At 44.2% G+C, this 15,263-nt stretch overlaps 1 protein-coding gene across 1 annotated transcript in view; it reads right to left on the bottom strand.

Moving 5' to 3' along the window:
- PDGFD (platelet derived growth factor D) overlaps nucleotides 1–15,263 on the bottom strand; it is a gene marked incomplete at its 5' end in the record, with an annotated part of 92,663 nt that overhangs the window by 18,453 nt on the left and 58,947 nt on the right. The window contains one exon of the mRNA XM_019528532.1: nucleotides 10,789–11,003. Within this exon, the coding sequence (XP_019384077.1) occupies nucleotides 10,789–11,003 (215 nt within the window). The remainder of the gene's footprint in view (nucleotides 1–10,788; nucleotides 11,004–15,263) is intronic.

Raw genomic sequence — 15,263 nt, 5'->3', positions numbered from 1 at the left:
TTTAGAGAAGAAGGGGAACCAACCATATTGCATTTTCATATTCTCATTGCCATATAGTTAATTTCTTGCAACTGGACACAAACTTCATACTTTAGAGGAAAAAAAAGCAGCAGTCTCAGTTTAGGGAAGACCACCTGTGATGATTAGCTGTTAGTCTTGTTGCTTAATACATTAATAGGGACTGTTAAGATAATATGATCATGGGAACAGAAAGGAGAATAACTGGAAAGATTACTTTGAATTTCTTTTCTAACAGACTTCTTTCTCAGTGCAGGTAGCATAGAGCATAGAAAGCAGGTAAGCACAGGCAATACTGATCCCTTTGGTTGTGTGCATGCAATTCATTAGATGAGTGAGAGTCAGTGACTGCAGGACAGAAAAAAAGAAAGTTGATGCTAAAAAAAATTGCCTTTTCTAAATACAGTGCTCCCTGAGAGGTGATGTAGTGTCCTTTACAGGCATATGGAAAGGCAAGGGTGCCCATATGAACTAAACAACTCCCTGCATTATTTCCCAAAACAGTTTCTATATGGAATGTGAGGAGATATATAGGGAATTTTCACATATAGGAAAAAATGGATATAGTTAGAGCAATCCAAAACTTTAGGGATAAGAGGCTAATTAGGCAAAGTTAAACAGCAGGAATAAAGAAGACCTTGAGTCCTTAACAACTGGTTTAATTCCTTAGGAATTTCGTATTTATGACTTCATTTGATAACTTCTATTGGTCCCTTTGGCACATCAATTACACTAAGTTGAATTCGAGTCTCAGTTTTCCCAGTAGGGTGTAGATGGATTAAATAATTAGGATGAAAGTATTAATGAAAGGATTGTCAGGCTCAATGGGCAGTGATCAACGGCTCAAGGTCTAGTTGGCAGCCGGTATCAAGTGGAGTGCCCCAGGAGTCAGTCCTTGGGTTGGTTTTGTTCAATATTGTTATTAATGATCTGGAAGATGGGATGGAGTGTACACTCAGCAAATTTGTGGATGACACCAATCTGGGAGAAGTAGTAGATATGCTGGAGGGTAGCGTTAGGATTCAGAGTGACCTGGACAAATTGGAGGATTGGGCTACAAAAAAAACCCTTATGAGGTTCAACAATGACACATGAAACTTGGTACAGGCTGGGGGCTAACTGGCTGCGCAGCAGCTCTGCAGAAAAAGACCTGGCAGTTACAGTGCACAGTAAGATGAATATGATACAACAGTGTGCCCTTGTTGCCAAGAAAGCTAACAAGCATACTGGGCTGCATTAGCAAGATCTCTGCCAGTAGATCAAAGAAAGTGATTCATGCTCTCTGTTCAGCACTGGTGAGGCCACATCCAGAGTACTGTGTCTGTTTTGGGCCCACCACTACAGAAAGGATGTGGACAAGTTGGAGACAGTACAGCAGGGGGCAAGAAAAGTGGTTAGGGGTCTGTGGCACATGACTTATGAAGAGAGGCTGAAGGAGCTGGGCTTATTTAGTTTGCAGAAGAGAAAATGGAGGCAGGATTTGATAACAGCCTTTAACTATGTGGGAGGTGGTTCCAAAGAGGATTGCCCTAGACCAGGGCTATGCCAAATATTGCTTGAGGCCTGCATCCATCCAGCCAGGCACTTTCATCTGGCCCATGGTGACCTGCAACGAGTTGTACCCCACCCACCCAGTCCTTCTGCCCACCTGGGTGGGTGCCTACCCCCCCCCCCCCCAACATACCCTATCATACCTTGCTCCCACCCTCGTGGGTGAAGGGCCAGCTCTGCTAGCATAGGGTGCAGTTGCTGCTGCAGGCTTCCCCAGCACCCCACTCCTTCCAGACAGTAGGTAGGGAAGCTGGGGGCAGGGGTGGGGCTGCAGCTGAGTAGGAGCATAGAGACCTCACTCAAGGGAGTGACACCAAAGTGAAGTTCAGCTGGGTATGAGGGAGGGTGGGGGGGGTATGGGGACCCTTCCCATACCCCCTCCCGTGGTGCACAGGCCTGGCAGGCAGCAGGGGGCAGCAGCAGGAAGATGGGGGGAGGGAGCTGTGCTCAGTGCTTGCCTGGCTCCTGGCTCTGGCCAGCGCTGTGAGAAGCGCAGCTCCTGCTGAACCATTTGTTTCCCTGGTGATCCCTGGACTCACAGGGCACAGGAGGGAGTGGCCTGGAGTGGGGAAAGCAGTGCTTGGAGTGCCTGAGTCTTCCCTCCTGTGCCCTGCAAGTGTGGGGAGTGCTGGGAAATCAAACAGCTTGGCAGGGGCTGTGCTTCTAGCTGCAACATACAGCACTGGCCAGAGCCAGGCACCGGACCCCCACCTGCTGCTGCGCCATGATGGGAGTGTGTGTGGGGAGGGTCCCCAAACCCCTTCCACCCTCTGTCACCCCCACAAACCACACACACAGACACAAACAGATACCCCCCCAGTGTTGCCTGCATTGACTGCAGGAGAGGACAGTGTGTTTCAGAGCTACAACCCCCCCCAACATACCCTATGCCCCCCCAGAAACAGCCACACCCCTTCACAAACTCCCCCCATGCCCCACCACACATACATACTACACACAAACACACACCCAGCTACACCCCACACAATATAAAATACTAAGAATTTATTTTTGAGTTATTATGCAATCACCTCTGTACAGTACATAAACACAAATCAAGACAAAAATATTTTTAAATAAAAGTAAAATACGTTATAGTAGGTGTGTGACTGTTAGTGTATGATTTGGTTTTTCCTGGTTCTAAGATGGCAACTCCCCCCTCCCAAAAGGAGTACTGCCAGGGGACAAGGGTGGGACTTCTGGTCCCAAGATGGTGGCCAGGGGGCTGGGCACCTGTCAAGGGATGAGGCAACCCATGTGGCCCTTGACAGCTAACCAAACCTCCTTAAGTGGCCCTCCAGCCAAAATAATTTCCCACTCCTGAGCTAGACTGTTGTCAGTGGTGGCAAATGATAGAACAAGGAGCAATGGTCTCGAGTTGCAGCAAGGGAGGTTTAGGCTGGATACTAGGAAAAACTTTCTCCCTAGGAAGGTGGTGAAGCACTGGAACAGGTTACCTAGAGAAGTGGTGGAATCTCCATTCCTGGAGGTTTGTAAGGCTCACTTGACAAAGCCTTGCCTGGAATGATCCAACTGGGGCTGGTCTTGCTTGGCACAGGGTGTTGGACTAAATGACTTCCTGAGGCCCCTTCCAACCTGAATTTCCTATGATTCTATGATCTTTGTCTCTATTATATCTGTCTCCAGCCACTGCCAAAATATTTTATAGAATTTCAGCAGAAGTCCAGCTCTTCCTGGATCTTTCTCGCTCTTGCAAACTTTTAAGCAGTCTTCCTCCTCTCTCATACTTAACTTCTCCTCTATTTTTTGTTTCTTTCCATGTTCTATTCCTTTCTTTATCCCCTCAAGGAACACCTTCATTTTTCTTCTATCCGCTCTTCTTCTCTTGCACAATTCTTTATAAAACTCCACTGCCACATCCAACACCTTTGCACTTTCTTTTATTTGGATTCCTTCTTCAGTTCTCACTGTTTTCAGTTCCTTCCTTATTTCCCTCAATGTCACCAAAAATACTTAAAATGTCCTTCCCCTTTTTCCACCCAAGGTGCTCTCATCAGAAAGATTTTCTCCTCTGTGTTCCATGTACTGTATTTATCATGTATCTTCTCAACATACATAACTTTTTGTACATAATTCTCCAACCATTTCATTATGTCCTCCATCTCAAGCATGTCCATGTGCATTTGAATAATCATTATCCTTTCTATTGTCTTTTCTCCCACAATAAAATTTATCATCTTAAGTTCTTCTCTCTCACCTATGACCAGGTTATGTAAATGTTCCACTTTAAGATCCAAAACTTCAGACAATATTTTTTCTACAATTTTATATCTATTCATTATCCAACTTCACTGTTCTCCTTCCCCTGTTACTACTGCTCTTATTCTCAGGCATATATTACCTGCTGATCCTGTTTCCTCCCATCTTCTTTCTCTTTGCATGTCTAGCTTATTCCTCCCACTAGTCCTCCCTTTAATCATTATTTCATTCTTCATTTCTCCTTTGTGACCTTCTCTCCTCCTCTTCTCCTGTTCCTCCAGCTGACTGGACTCTTCCCTCATAGCTTTCTTCAATAAAGCCTTCTCCAAAAACACCCATCCCAGCAAACCATTCTTTCCTACTTTTTGTCCATTCTTACCTAATTTTGCCTATCTTCTATCAGACTCTCAATCTTTGCTTCTACTCTGCAAATCACCTCTCCATCTGTTTTCCCTTCCATGACTGCCACTCTCTTCTGCAAAATCACAACCAATGCTGCTCTAGGAACTCCTTCTCCATCCCAGCACCCTGTCACTATCCCCCCAGCACTCCTGGTAACAATCAAAGCAGTAAAACCAGACCTCTACCAGCCTGTACACTTGATCATAACCAAGGAATGGCTGAAAAGATCTCCTACTGATGGGAACCCACCACAAAGATAGATTAGCCTATTTGAATAAGATACAAGGCCCAATGAGTTCAGTCCCCCTCAATACCAACTCTTTTTCAACTCATGGTGAACCACTAAGTTGAATATATTTTGACTTTCTCTTCACTCCCACAGCTGAGCAGCATCATTTCCCCCCCCCATTTCCAATGATTCCTGTTTCTTCACCAGCCTTAAATGTCTGGCAAACATCATCAAATATCTATGTAAATGAGAGGCCAGCTCTTTCAGCTCATTTCATATGACAGGTGTGGCCCCATTTTCCATGTGGTGCAGCTGGACCAGGTGGCACCATATCTTACCTGCATATGAATTTCCCAGGAAGGTCTCAGAACTTGTGCAAAAAACACTCAGTTCCATTTGTGAGTACGGGGCTAATCAGCACATGGATCCTTGGGGCGGAGGGTGCGGCAGGTATATGGAATACACACTCAGACTGAACAATGCTGGGCTGTGGGATTACTATGGCTTTAAACCCTTTTGACTCTGCTGGGGCCCAGCCCAATGAACATAATAAATCACGAGCCTTTTGGCTTTGGATTAATATTGTATATAGTTTGTACTATGTTTAAGTGGATATAAAACTGCTGTTTAAAAGTGTGTTCAAAAGTGGAGTACTTCTGCTGAAACTTGCAGTAGTTTCGAAAAAGGTAAAATGCATTTGGATGAAATAAGACTGTAGGCACCCATAGTAATTTGCATATAAGCAAATCATCATGGGTATATTTAGTTCAAAGTCACGGTTCTTTGCTCCCTTGCATTTCAAATTAACAAGATCCCCCTCTACTAAGTAGGGAGAGTTGTGGGGGGAGGAGATGGCAGCTTCTGTGTCTCTGGCTCTGGCTCTTCCAAAGTCAGACCTACAGCAGCCTCCTGCTCCTCCTCCACTTGCCCTCGGTAGCTTCTGCCCTCCTTCTGCCCCTTCCCACACTTACTGTCACATACAACAAATTTCTATGTGCTGTAGCAAGGAGGTGAGGATGAATTAATGACAAACCTCCAATAATTAGATTCCATACCTGGAAAATTATAACAAAATTATAATTTTTCCATATATAGAATCTAATTATTGGGAGTGAACTTAAATTCTGGGTCATTTTAGATTCAAATAAATATGTTATTTTCACTGACTTGTCCACAGTGCTATGCAGAGGCCCAGTTCTGCTCTGATTTTAAGCTGTGCTTAAGGACAAACATTAGGTCCGAATTTGGTATTCAGATGTTTTCTTTTCTCTGCTGTTGCTGTTTCAGATTGTTCCTTCTAACATGCAACACCTCATACTTATTTACATTACATTTTATCACATTAGGTCCCTTGAAAATTCCTCACAGACATCTCTAGTCCTGTCTGACTTAGTGTTCTGACCACAAAACTTTATCTTAATAGTGAGCCAGTTAATTGAAAGAAATCTGTAATAGGGCTATAAAACAGTTCTGTCAAACTCATCTTACCTTGCACCTCAGGCTTGATCCCGATTGTGGGGCTCTTTGCAGGCTGAATTCAGCCTGGGGCATATAGCTCAACTTCAGATCCTAATGCATGCCCAATGCCAAAGTTGGAACTGCTGCCACCATAATGTGTCCCATGCCACACTGGCAGCTCTAGTTCTGGTATGGGACATGGGGAACATGGTGGCAGTGACTCCAGCGTATGGCATCAGTGGGTCTGGAAGCTGAAGAGCTGGGGCCATAGCAGTGACAATGTGTAAAGCCTCTGAAGGGAGACAATAGTCCTAATGCTAATACAATAACATAATAATGGTCATTTACTGGGTAAGACCATAGATCCCTTTTGCTCAGTATCCTGTGTCATACAGGGGCAAAGAGTGGATGCTGAAAGGGAGACAACAGGATATGACCAGGTTTTTCTCACTGTTCCTTTCCCACTTGAAGCCTCCAGCATTTACGGTCTAGGAAGTTCTGATTCAGCTGTCGTACCCCTAACTAGTGATGTACCTTTCCTCCAAACATTTGTCCAGTCCCTTTCTGAATCTGGTTAAACTGTCAGGTTCCACAACATCTTATGGCAAAATCTGAATTACATGCTGTATGAAAAAGAACTTTGTTCTGTTAGTTTTATTTTATGAGCCCTAGTTCTTGTATTGTGAAAGACAGTAAATAATAAATCCCTGTTTACCTTCTCTTCACCATTTAGTATTTTGTAAACCCTTATCATGTTCCCCCTCAAGCATTCTTCTAAACTGAATAGGCCTAGGCCACTTTAGCCTCTCCTCATATGGAAGTCCCTCCATACCACTAATCATCCTTATTGTCCTTCTCTGTCCTTCTCTAGTTCTACCATATCCTTTTTGAGGTGCTGACACCAAAACTTGGCACAGTATTCAAGGTGTAGATACATGATGGATTTACAGGAGTACAATGACACTTTCTATTTTCTTTACAATTCCTGTTTTTACTAATTCCTAACATTTGTTTGCCTTTTTGATGGCTGCTTAGCACTGAGCTGATGTTTTTAGCGAGCAATCCATATTTGCCTCTTTTATTCACTTTCCATATTTGCCTCTTTTATTCACTTTCTTCCATACTGATAAGAAGAAATAACACCTGATATGAAAGCTTGGAACCCTCCAGTTAGCCACATTGCATGTTGAAGCTGTCTATTTATTCCATTTACTCTGCTTTCTCTCTCAATCAGTTTCTAATCCATGAAAGACCTCATCTTGGTCAATTTTACATTCTTTGAAGGAAGCAACAAATCTTTTAAAATCTTCCTAAGCCACATGCAAATTTGTAGTGTTATATAAATATTTATACACTTCCGGGGTTGTTTTTATCAGATCATGTTCATCTCAGTGTTTTATGACAGGGGTGCCAGATCTGGTTTGCAGAGCCACTCTATCCAGCCTGCTGGGCTACCAGTGGGTTACCAGAAATTGAGGGACATGGTCTGAGCAGTGGCCTACTGCAAAAACTTGGTCATTTGGGCCCTGATGGACATGACAATTGGTGGCAGCCTCAGGCCCAGCTCCTTGGCCACCAGCTCTGCTGACACTGTGCTGGAGCCTTGGATATCATATACCTCAAGGCTTGTGTTGGAGCTCAAGCTGCCACTGCAGTACAGGGCATGTGGTGGTAGCAGTGGCTCTGGCTCTGGCATGGGACGTACAGCAGGAGCTGGACTTGGACCATGTTCACTGGGTCAGAGCCAGAACTGCTGCCACTGCATGTCTTGCGCTGGATTCAGCTCCCAAGGAACCCTATGCTCTGGGTGCAAGGTGAGCTTGAGACCCCTGTTTTGTGGCCCTATTAGAAATGTCTTTCAATTGAGTTAAAGTTCTGTGGTCTATAACTACAGTCATACATTGCATCTTTCTTAAAAGTTGGATACAATATGAATAGGGGTGCACTGATAGAGATTGCTGGGGCCGATACCGATAGCTGATTTTTAAGGAGGCATATCAGCGGATACCGATCCGATTTCCAGTACTGAAGAGATGTGTCCAGCTGGTAAGTTTGGTGTGGTGGAAGGGGAGGGAAGAGGTGGGGAGGGGGGCATGCAGCAAAGGTCCCTGCGGTGAGGGAGGGAGTAGGGCTGGGCAGGGGCAGGCACTAACCAGCCAGGGAGGGGAGGGAAGGGGTGTGGGATAAAGCTGCAAGTAGCTTGTCCAGGGGGCTGGGGATGTGGTGCTGTGCCACCTGGATCTACATGGCATGGGGTGGGCTGCAGCTGCGGGCTGGGGCCAGGGTGGAGAGGCATGAGAAAGGTGGGGGGTGGGCAGCTCCTGCTGCTGCATGCAAATCGGTGCTCATCTAGCAGCTTCCGCCGCTACTCCTGGCGCTCATCCTTGATCTGCCCCACCACGACCCATCCTCCTCCCTCCTCATTCCAACACACTGGACTTACCAGCTGCACACAGCACTCCACGCTGCCGGCTGTGCTCCTCACTGCCTATGTGCTGTGCTCCGGCTGCACAGACGCATGGACATTTATCGGACAAATCACTGGCCACATTGGACCAATTTCCAATACAGAACATTTTCTTTATATTGGTGCAGATCTGATATTGGGCTGATGTATCAGTGCACCTCTAAATATTAACTACTCTCCAGTAATTTACAGCAGTTGATCTGGAGGCTACTGTATTTTGTAATTAATGTGGTGAAAAGTGGGGGGAACCTTGTGCCTTAGAAAGATGACAACAATACTGATTACAGCAATGTTTAGCATATTTTCTCACACATCTATCTAGGCTTTATTGTCAATAACCTCTGGTATTCTAGCCCTAAGCCTCTCCTATATCATAGACTTTGTGCTGTGGGCACACCACCTCCAGATTAGGAGCTCACTAAATTCTTTTTCATGTGACCTAAACAAAACAGGAAAATAGGGCACTTATACACATGCTCCAGGGTGGGGCATGGGGCCTTTTAATTAGAGTGGCTCTTGGGGAAACTGGTCCAACTAAAATGCTGGCAGTGTCTTATGTATTCAGTACCCCATGTTTCAAAATAGTGGCAAGGGTGTTTTAATTATACTTCATTCAACAAGCTTTAGTTAAAATGCCCCACCGTTATTTTGAAATGTGGAGGAGCTGAATTCATTTGATGCTGCAGCACACTGGAGCATTCTGATTAAAATGCAAGTGTTGATTAATCGAGTCTTTTCTGATGCATGCTAATGTGTAGAGAATGCCCTACGGATTCTTCCATGAGCGTGTCAGAAACTGACTCAGGATGGCACCTACCAATCTGCTTTGGGTTGCTTCAAAGGATTATATCAAATAAGTTTCCATGGTACTTTCAAGATCATTTTCTGTAAAAACCATCTTATATACTTGAAAACAATTCTTTCCTTATTGATTATGACTTGTTTTCCAAAATGTCCTTTGAAAGGATCAAAAATGTACATGGCTGCTCTCAGGGGACAAGCTGTTCTCTCAACATTTGCCGAGTGAGAAAAAGTTAGAACAAAAAAGGTCAAAAGTCTCCTAATGCAGAGAAACTGGAAGGAAAAAATCTTATACAGTGGTACCCAAATGGTTTCAGTTTATCCCATCTAGATGTGGCTACAAATTAAGCAGCAAGGCTAGAAGCAAGAAGAAATGCAGTTAATTAACTCCCTCAAAACAGAAAGTCGTGTTATGCCTGAGAAAAGCATTTACACTGGCATAAATCTTTGTCTGGCCTCCTCAGTGGTGATGCCACTCCTTGTGTTCCCCATAGCCATCGCTCTTGCCATCAGTTCTGGGAAACTACATGGATCTAACTGCAGAATCTGAGCTTCCTGGTTATTCCAACCTCTCTTAGACTTAAATAGACTCTCACCCCATTTCCAGTGTCTTTCATACCTCTTTCAATGCTGTGTAATTGCTACTCACTTCACTTCTCATAGCCCAAGAAGCTAGAAGAAAACAGTGCAAGAAAAGTACCTAACAAGAAGGTGTAAGAAAATCCATATTACTTTATCACAATTTGCATTTCTCTATGTAGTGCTTTAATCCTTTAGCTCATATATAAAACCAAATCAGGCCCTTCTGCAGATCAGTAAGAATGGCTGTATGGCTTATGTCTCTAATGCATTATGTCTAAGCATAGCCAAGCTAGCTTTGGTTTAGAACATGTGGATAACAGAAACAATGTGGTACGACGGGCATTAAATACATAAGCCCACCTCCATGTTTACTGGGGTGGTGTGTGAAGCCCAAGCTGCCATGGCTCCAACAACACTGTTAAATATGAGCAATGATCTCCAGGGAAGTTTCCACACAACCCGTGTTGTCCCCATATGTGCTGCTCCCACAAGGCACATCCAGACAAGTGTTCATGTGTAGTATGCAGTACCTCAAACCTGTTTGAGGTGCTGCAAACTGCATGCAGCACATGTACTTGTTTGCCATGCTTCAGTGCCAAAATCTGACACGGGGAGATCCCAGTATCAAACAAACAAACAAAAAAATCACTGAAAAAAGTGGTAAGGTGCATGCAGCAGCATTATGTGCCACCAGAAACAGAGCTTGGCCATCCAGAGCCATGCTCTGGCTGCCAGCCAGGTTCCATGTGACTGCGGCCAGATTAGCACTGCTGCTGCCCTGGGAGTCTCCTAGGTAAGGCTGCTGCAGCCAACACACATGCTGCAATTTGTGCTGTGGCAAATGCATGCCCAATTTGTGCTGTGGCAAATGATGTGCCCACAGGGTAGCACCTTGATTTCATGTAAAACTGCATGTGAGGTGGAGGAAAGGATTTTGGCCATGCTCGTGTAGATGAAGCACCAACACAATCAGTTGTGCAGCTGCAGGGGAAGTATTTATGAGTCTACTTCTGGCTTAGAGCCCACAGAGGAATCACAAGAAAGGTCAGAAATAAAATACCTCATGATATTTTTTCACTGTTTTCCCAGAGGTGCATGTGCAAGATTTCCAATTTGCAGTGCCGCATCCACAGTTCCCACCGCAGCGCTGGACCAGGAGGCAGCGGGGAAAGAAAACCACATTTGTCAGTCTCAGTTCCTCCCTTAAGTTGACAGAGTAGTTCCTTGGAGTGCAGCTGTAACGTTTCACATCATCATTCAACCTGTCCAGGTCAACTGCAATGCAAAATAGCTCTGATTTGTAAGGGTTGAGTGGGCAGTTCCCTAGATTGACAAGTATTCTTCCTTGGGAAGCTCACAACACAGTTATACTCACTGGATAGGGGCAGAAATTAACTGGTATAAGTATTGGAAACTGGTACAAATCTGTAACACAACAGAAGTTACATAAACCACTTTCAAAATGGCCGACACCCATTTAACATAAACCTGGATATGTAGTATCAGACTTACCTGAATTAGGTTAAATCAGTTTATTGAAAATAAAGGTTAAATCAGTTTATTCTGTCCCAGATCCCCTCTAGATTCAAGTTAACTCACAGGCTAGGGATAGACATTACACATAAACAGGTTTAAGTGATGAGAAACTGGTTTAAACCTGTAGCAGACAAGACATTCAGTGCACATAAACCAGTTTGAAAATGGCTGAAAATGGTTTGAGACAAACCTGGCTGAATGTAGTATCAGACTTAACTGATTTGGCTCAAATGAGCTTATGCAATGTCTGTCCCAGACCCCTTGTTGGTTTAAGTTAAATCAGAGACCCCCAGCATCCCAGCATACTCTCTGGGCTGGGTTCTGCTCCAGGGAGCTGGGCTGGCCCATCCCCTCTTCTGTCTAGCTAGAGCAGGGGTGGGGTGTGGCCCTGAGGCAAATTCCTCCCTTTGTCCTCTCTCCACTCCTGCCACTGGCAAACCCTGTGGACTTCTATGGCTTTCTTGAAGCCCAGCAGAGACAGAATTAATTCCTCCCTCTGTCCAGCTTGCCTGCAGCCAGGGAGGAGATTTATTCTACAGCAGTCCGGAGTGGAGGAGAATTGCAAGCTAGTCCCCTATGAGCCCAGAGCTAAGACCTGCAGGGTCAGACTGAGAGGTGGGAAATGGTGACAATAATTACACATGTGCTGGAGATGGAGTTCAGGGAAGTTGGAGACAGTTTCTGGCTGGAAGTTTCAGACCAAACAATGCAGAGAGCTACATTTACATTATAAAGAAGAACCTGTGAAACCTAAACAAAACCTTTCCGAATGCCTGGCTGTAAGGAGACACTCTGCCCTCAGGATTAGTAAAACTTATGCAAGGCTTTCTCTCATTTTAGTTGTTAAAATTCACAAAAATTAAAAAATACCCTGAGAGCGATTTTTACAATTTTTTAAAATAAGGACGTAATGTCCTCTTTCCCCCTCTCCCTCCCTATTTTCATTCTTTGGAAGTTATTCTCTTTTGGGTGTTTTTCAGATTTTGTGTTGGATTCATTTCTGAGATGTTAAAATTTGTTTCTACAGATGTAGGGAACTGTCTAGTGCAATCTGTAGTTTGCAGCTCAGTTTGCACCCCATAAGAGAATACTCTTCATATTGAAATGGCAAATTCAAATTAAGATGCTTGGGAAGTACATCCTTAATTGATAAAAGATGGTTCAAAAGATGTACTTTGATTTAAAAAAGGCACTGTATTATAGAGAAAGGAAGCATTGAAAGATGGGAAACTAATATTGATAGTATTCATTCTGTTTGGAAAAAATAAATTCAAATTAAAAGAAGTTTCAACTGATAAGCAAGATTCAGCAAATGATGGGAGCTAATAGTTAAATTAGCATATAAAGATATAGAACTAAGCAACAACAACAGAAGGCTATGTACTAGTGAACTCAAAATTCAAATCTTGAAAACACTTATGCATGCATTTTATTTTAATTGTGTGCTAACATCTACTGTAGTCAGTAGAAAGTTACCAGTTTATACCATCTGTAATTTCAGGCATCAATCTATATACTAATAAATGTCAAAAAGTAAATTGTGCATTACCATTGATTTATACAATTTTTCAGGGAAAAGTGTATTTTTTAAATATGCACCTTTACATATGTGGCTTTAAAATATTTATATATTCCAAATATATATGCAAAGGTGAGTCTTTGAATTATAGAAGCATAATTTACCACACTCATCTAAACTCCATTTGTTATGCAATATATTGATATGATTGGTGGAAATCTAGCAGATAAATCAGAACTCTGGACATGTTGTAGCAATTCTGATACATCTCACGATTAAATCTCATCTGTTCTCTCAAGAGAACTAGTATTGCTACAAAGAAGGTATATAGCTCCCTCTTGATATGAACACAAAATCAATGGGAGTTTCTAGTACACTCATGCACCAAGAGAAAAATACCCCAGTTGTCCTTAGCTAGGACTTTGAAGAATAGAGAATATTGATTTTTTTTGTTTTAACAGATGGTATTTTGTACTACGTTGTCATTCTTCAAAGCCACTCCCTTTCATTCCTTTTCCCTCAGGCTAATTATTTTTCTCACATGGAAGATGCTTTTTGTTTTCTCTCCATAATTCCCATCACAAAATTCCAAAGACATCTTTGCTTAAAGATAAAGCAAAGACTACTTTGCAAAATATTCCTATGTTTACCTGAATTTAAGAGGACTTCAAATTTAAGGCGACCACCCTGTAATTAGAGTCTATAAATAGAAAATTATAAATTTGCTATAATTTCTCAGCATATCTTGTTTATTCTATGATTTTATGAAACTCATCTCCCTCACAACTGTGGTAGGGAAAGCACTAGTGGGGGCCAAGGGGCCAAACCCCTTCCCCTTGCAACCCTGCCCCTTGCCGGCTCCTGTGCTTTTGCCTTCTCCCATCTGCTCCCTGTCCCCTCTGCTGTTTGCCCCACCAGTGCCTGCCTTGCCTGCCACTTATCCCCACTTCCCTGCTGCCTACCCCCTTCTGTCCTGTACTTGTTCCTACCCCCCTGCCACCTTTCCTGCCTTCCTCTTGCTCCTCCCCAACATCTGCCCCATTGTCCCTTGCTCTCAGCTTCCCACAACATAACCCCCTGCCCTTCCCACCCTTGCTTCAACCCATCACGTGCCTGTACCTGCCCACCTAATACCTCTCCCTGGTGCCTGCCTCCCTGTGACCTGCTTCCTGTCTCCTTGCCATGGGTGGCTCTGACTCCAAGGCAGTCAGCAGCTGTGGTGGCCCCAGTTTGGCCACAAGCTGTAGTGGCAGCTCTGAGCTAAGCTGGGCCAGGGCCAGAACTAGAGCTTAAAATAAGTGAAGGGAGGGTAAGCGGCTGGGGCAGGGAACAGGACAGATGAGAGACAGCTGCAATGAAAAGGTGTAAGTAGAAACTTGCACAGTGACTGTCCATGCTAACCCTAATGGGCACATCCACACAAGCATGAACATATATCTTGCAGCATTTCAAACCCCTTTGAGACGCTGCAAGAGGCACATGCAGAAATGAAGAAATGTTCTTTGAGCTGCAAATTTGCAGCGCTGGGACAAAATTAGACCCCTGAATATCCAGGGGAAAAAAAAATGTGGGGAAAGGCGGGGGCAGGGCACTGTCCTAGATCATGCCCTGAGGCAACTGAAAGCTTGGTCCTCCACAAAAACACTCAGAAAGGGTGCTATGCTGATATTTAGTCAAGAGGGAAAAAGCTTCAACATATCTCTGGAACAGTATTCCAGTGTGTTAGGTAAATATGACAGAAGGCAGGGTGGATATGCACCTTATATGTTTACTAAATATGTATATGGAGAGCATAAGCTTTCATGAACTTGAGCTCACTTCATCAAATGCTGTGAAAGCCGCTACTGGCTCTGCAGTCCACATCCGAGTCTGGCAGGTGCACAGCAGGTCACAGCCAGGCAGCAGCCCCGACTGCCAGACTGCTGCAGTGGGTAAAGGGTGCAGGGAACTCTCAGAGCTGCTTCAGCAGTCCAGCTGGCACAAGGGGTAGTGTCCCCAGGTACTAATTGGCTGGGCCCCAGAAGCTCCTGAGAGCGAGTAGCCCTAAGCTACTTGCCAGCGCAGCTTTTTGTACTGCTGGGGCCAGGACAGGGAAGCTTTTTATACTTCTGGGGACAGCACAGGTGCTGGCCCTCAGCTCTAGCTCCCCCTGACTGCAGATCCAAGAGGCAGGGTAATTTTGCCTCAAGTGGCACAATTTTTCCTACACCAAAGCAGATGTCCAGGCATGTGCACCGACGCAAAAAGCCCCGGCTCAAATTTACACTGCTTCTATTTCAGCTGCTGCAAGCACACATTCTTGCATGTGTAGATGTGCCCAATGTATGTTAAATTATTTCCATAATGCTAAGGAAATAATACTACGCACAGGAGGAAACAGTCTTTCCTGGATTATTTAATGTTATCCTAAGATTTCATAGACATTAGGGCTGGAAGGGACCTCGGGAGATCATTGAGTCCAGCCCCCTGCCCAAAGGGCA

The sequence above is a fragment of the Crocodylus porosus genome, unplaced genomic scaffold, assembly GCF_001723895.1.
Source record: "Crocodylus porosus isolate Cpor-Errol unplaced genomic scaffold, CroPor_comp1, whole genome shotgun sequence".
NCBI classification, from domain to species: Eukaryota; Metazoa; Chordata; order Crocodylia; family Crocodylidae; genus Crocodylus; species Crocodylus porosus.
Note: the sequence above shows the minus strand (reverse complement) of the source record. Positions and strands in the feature narration are given on the sequence as shown.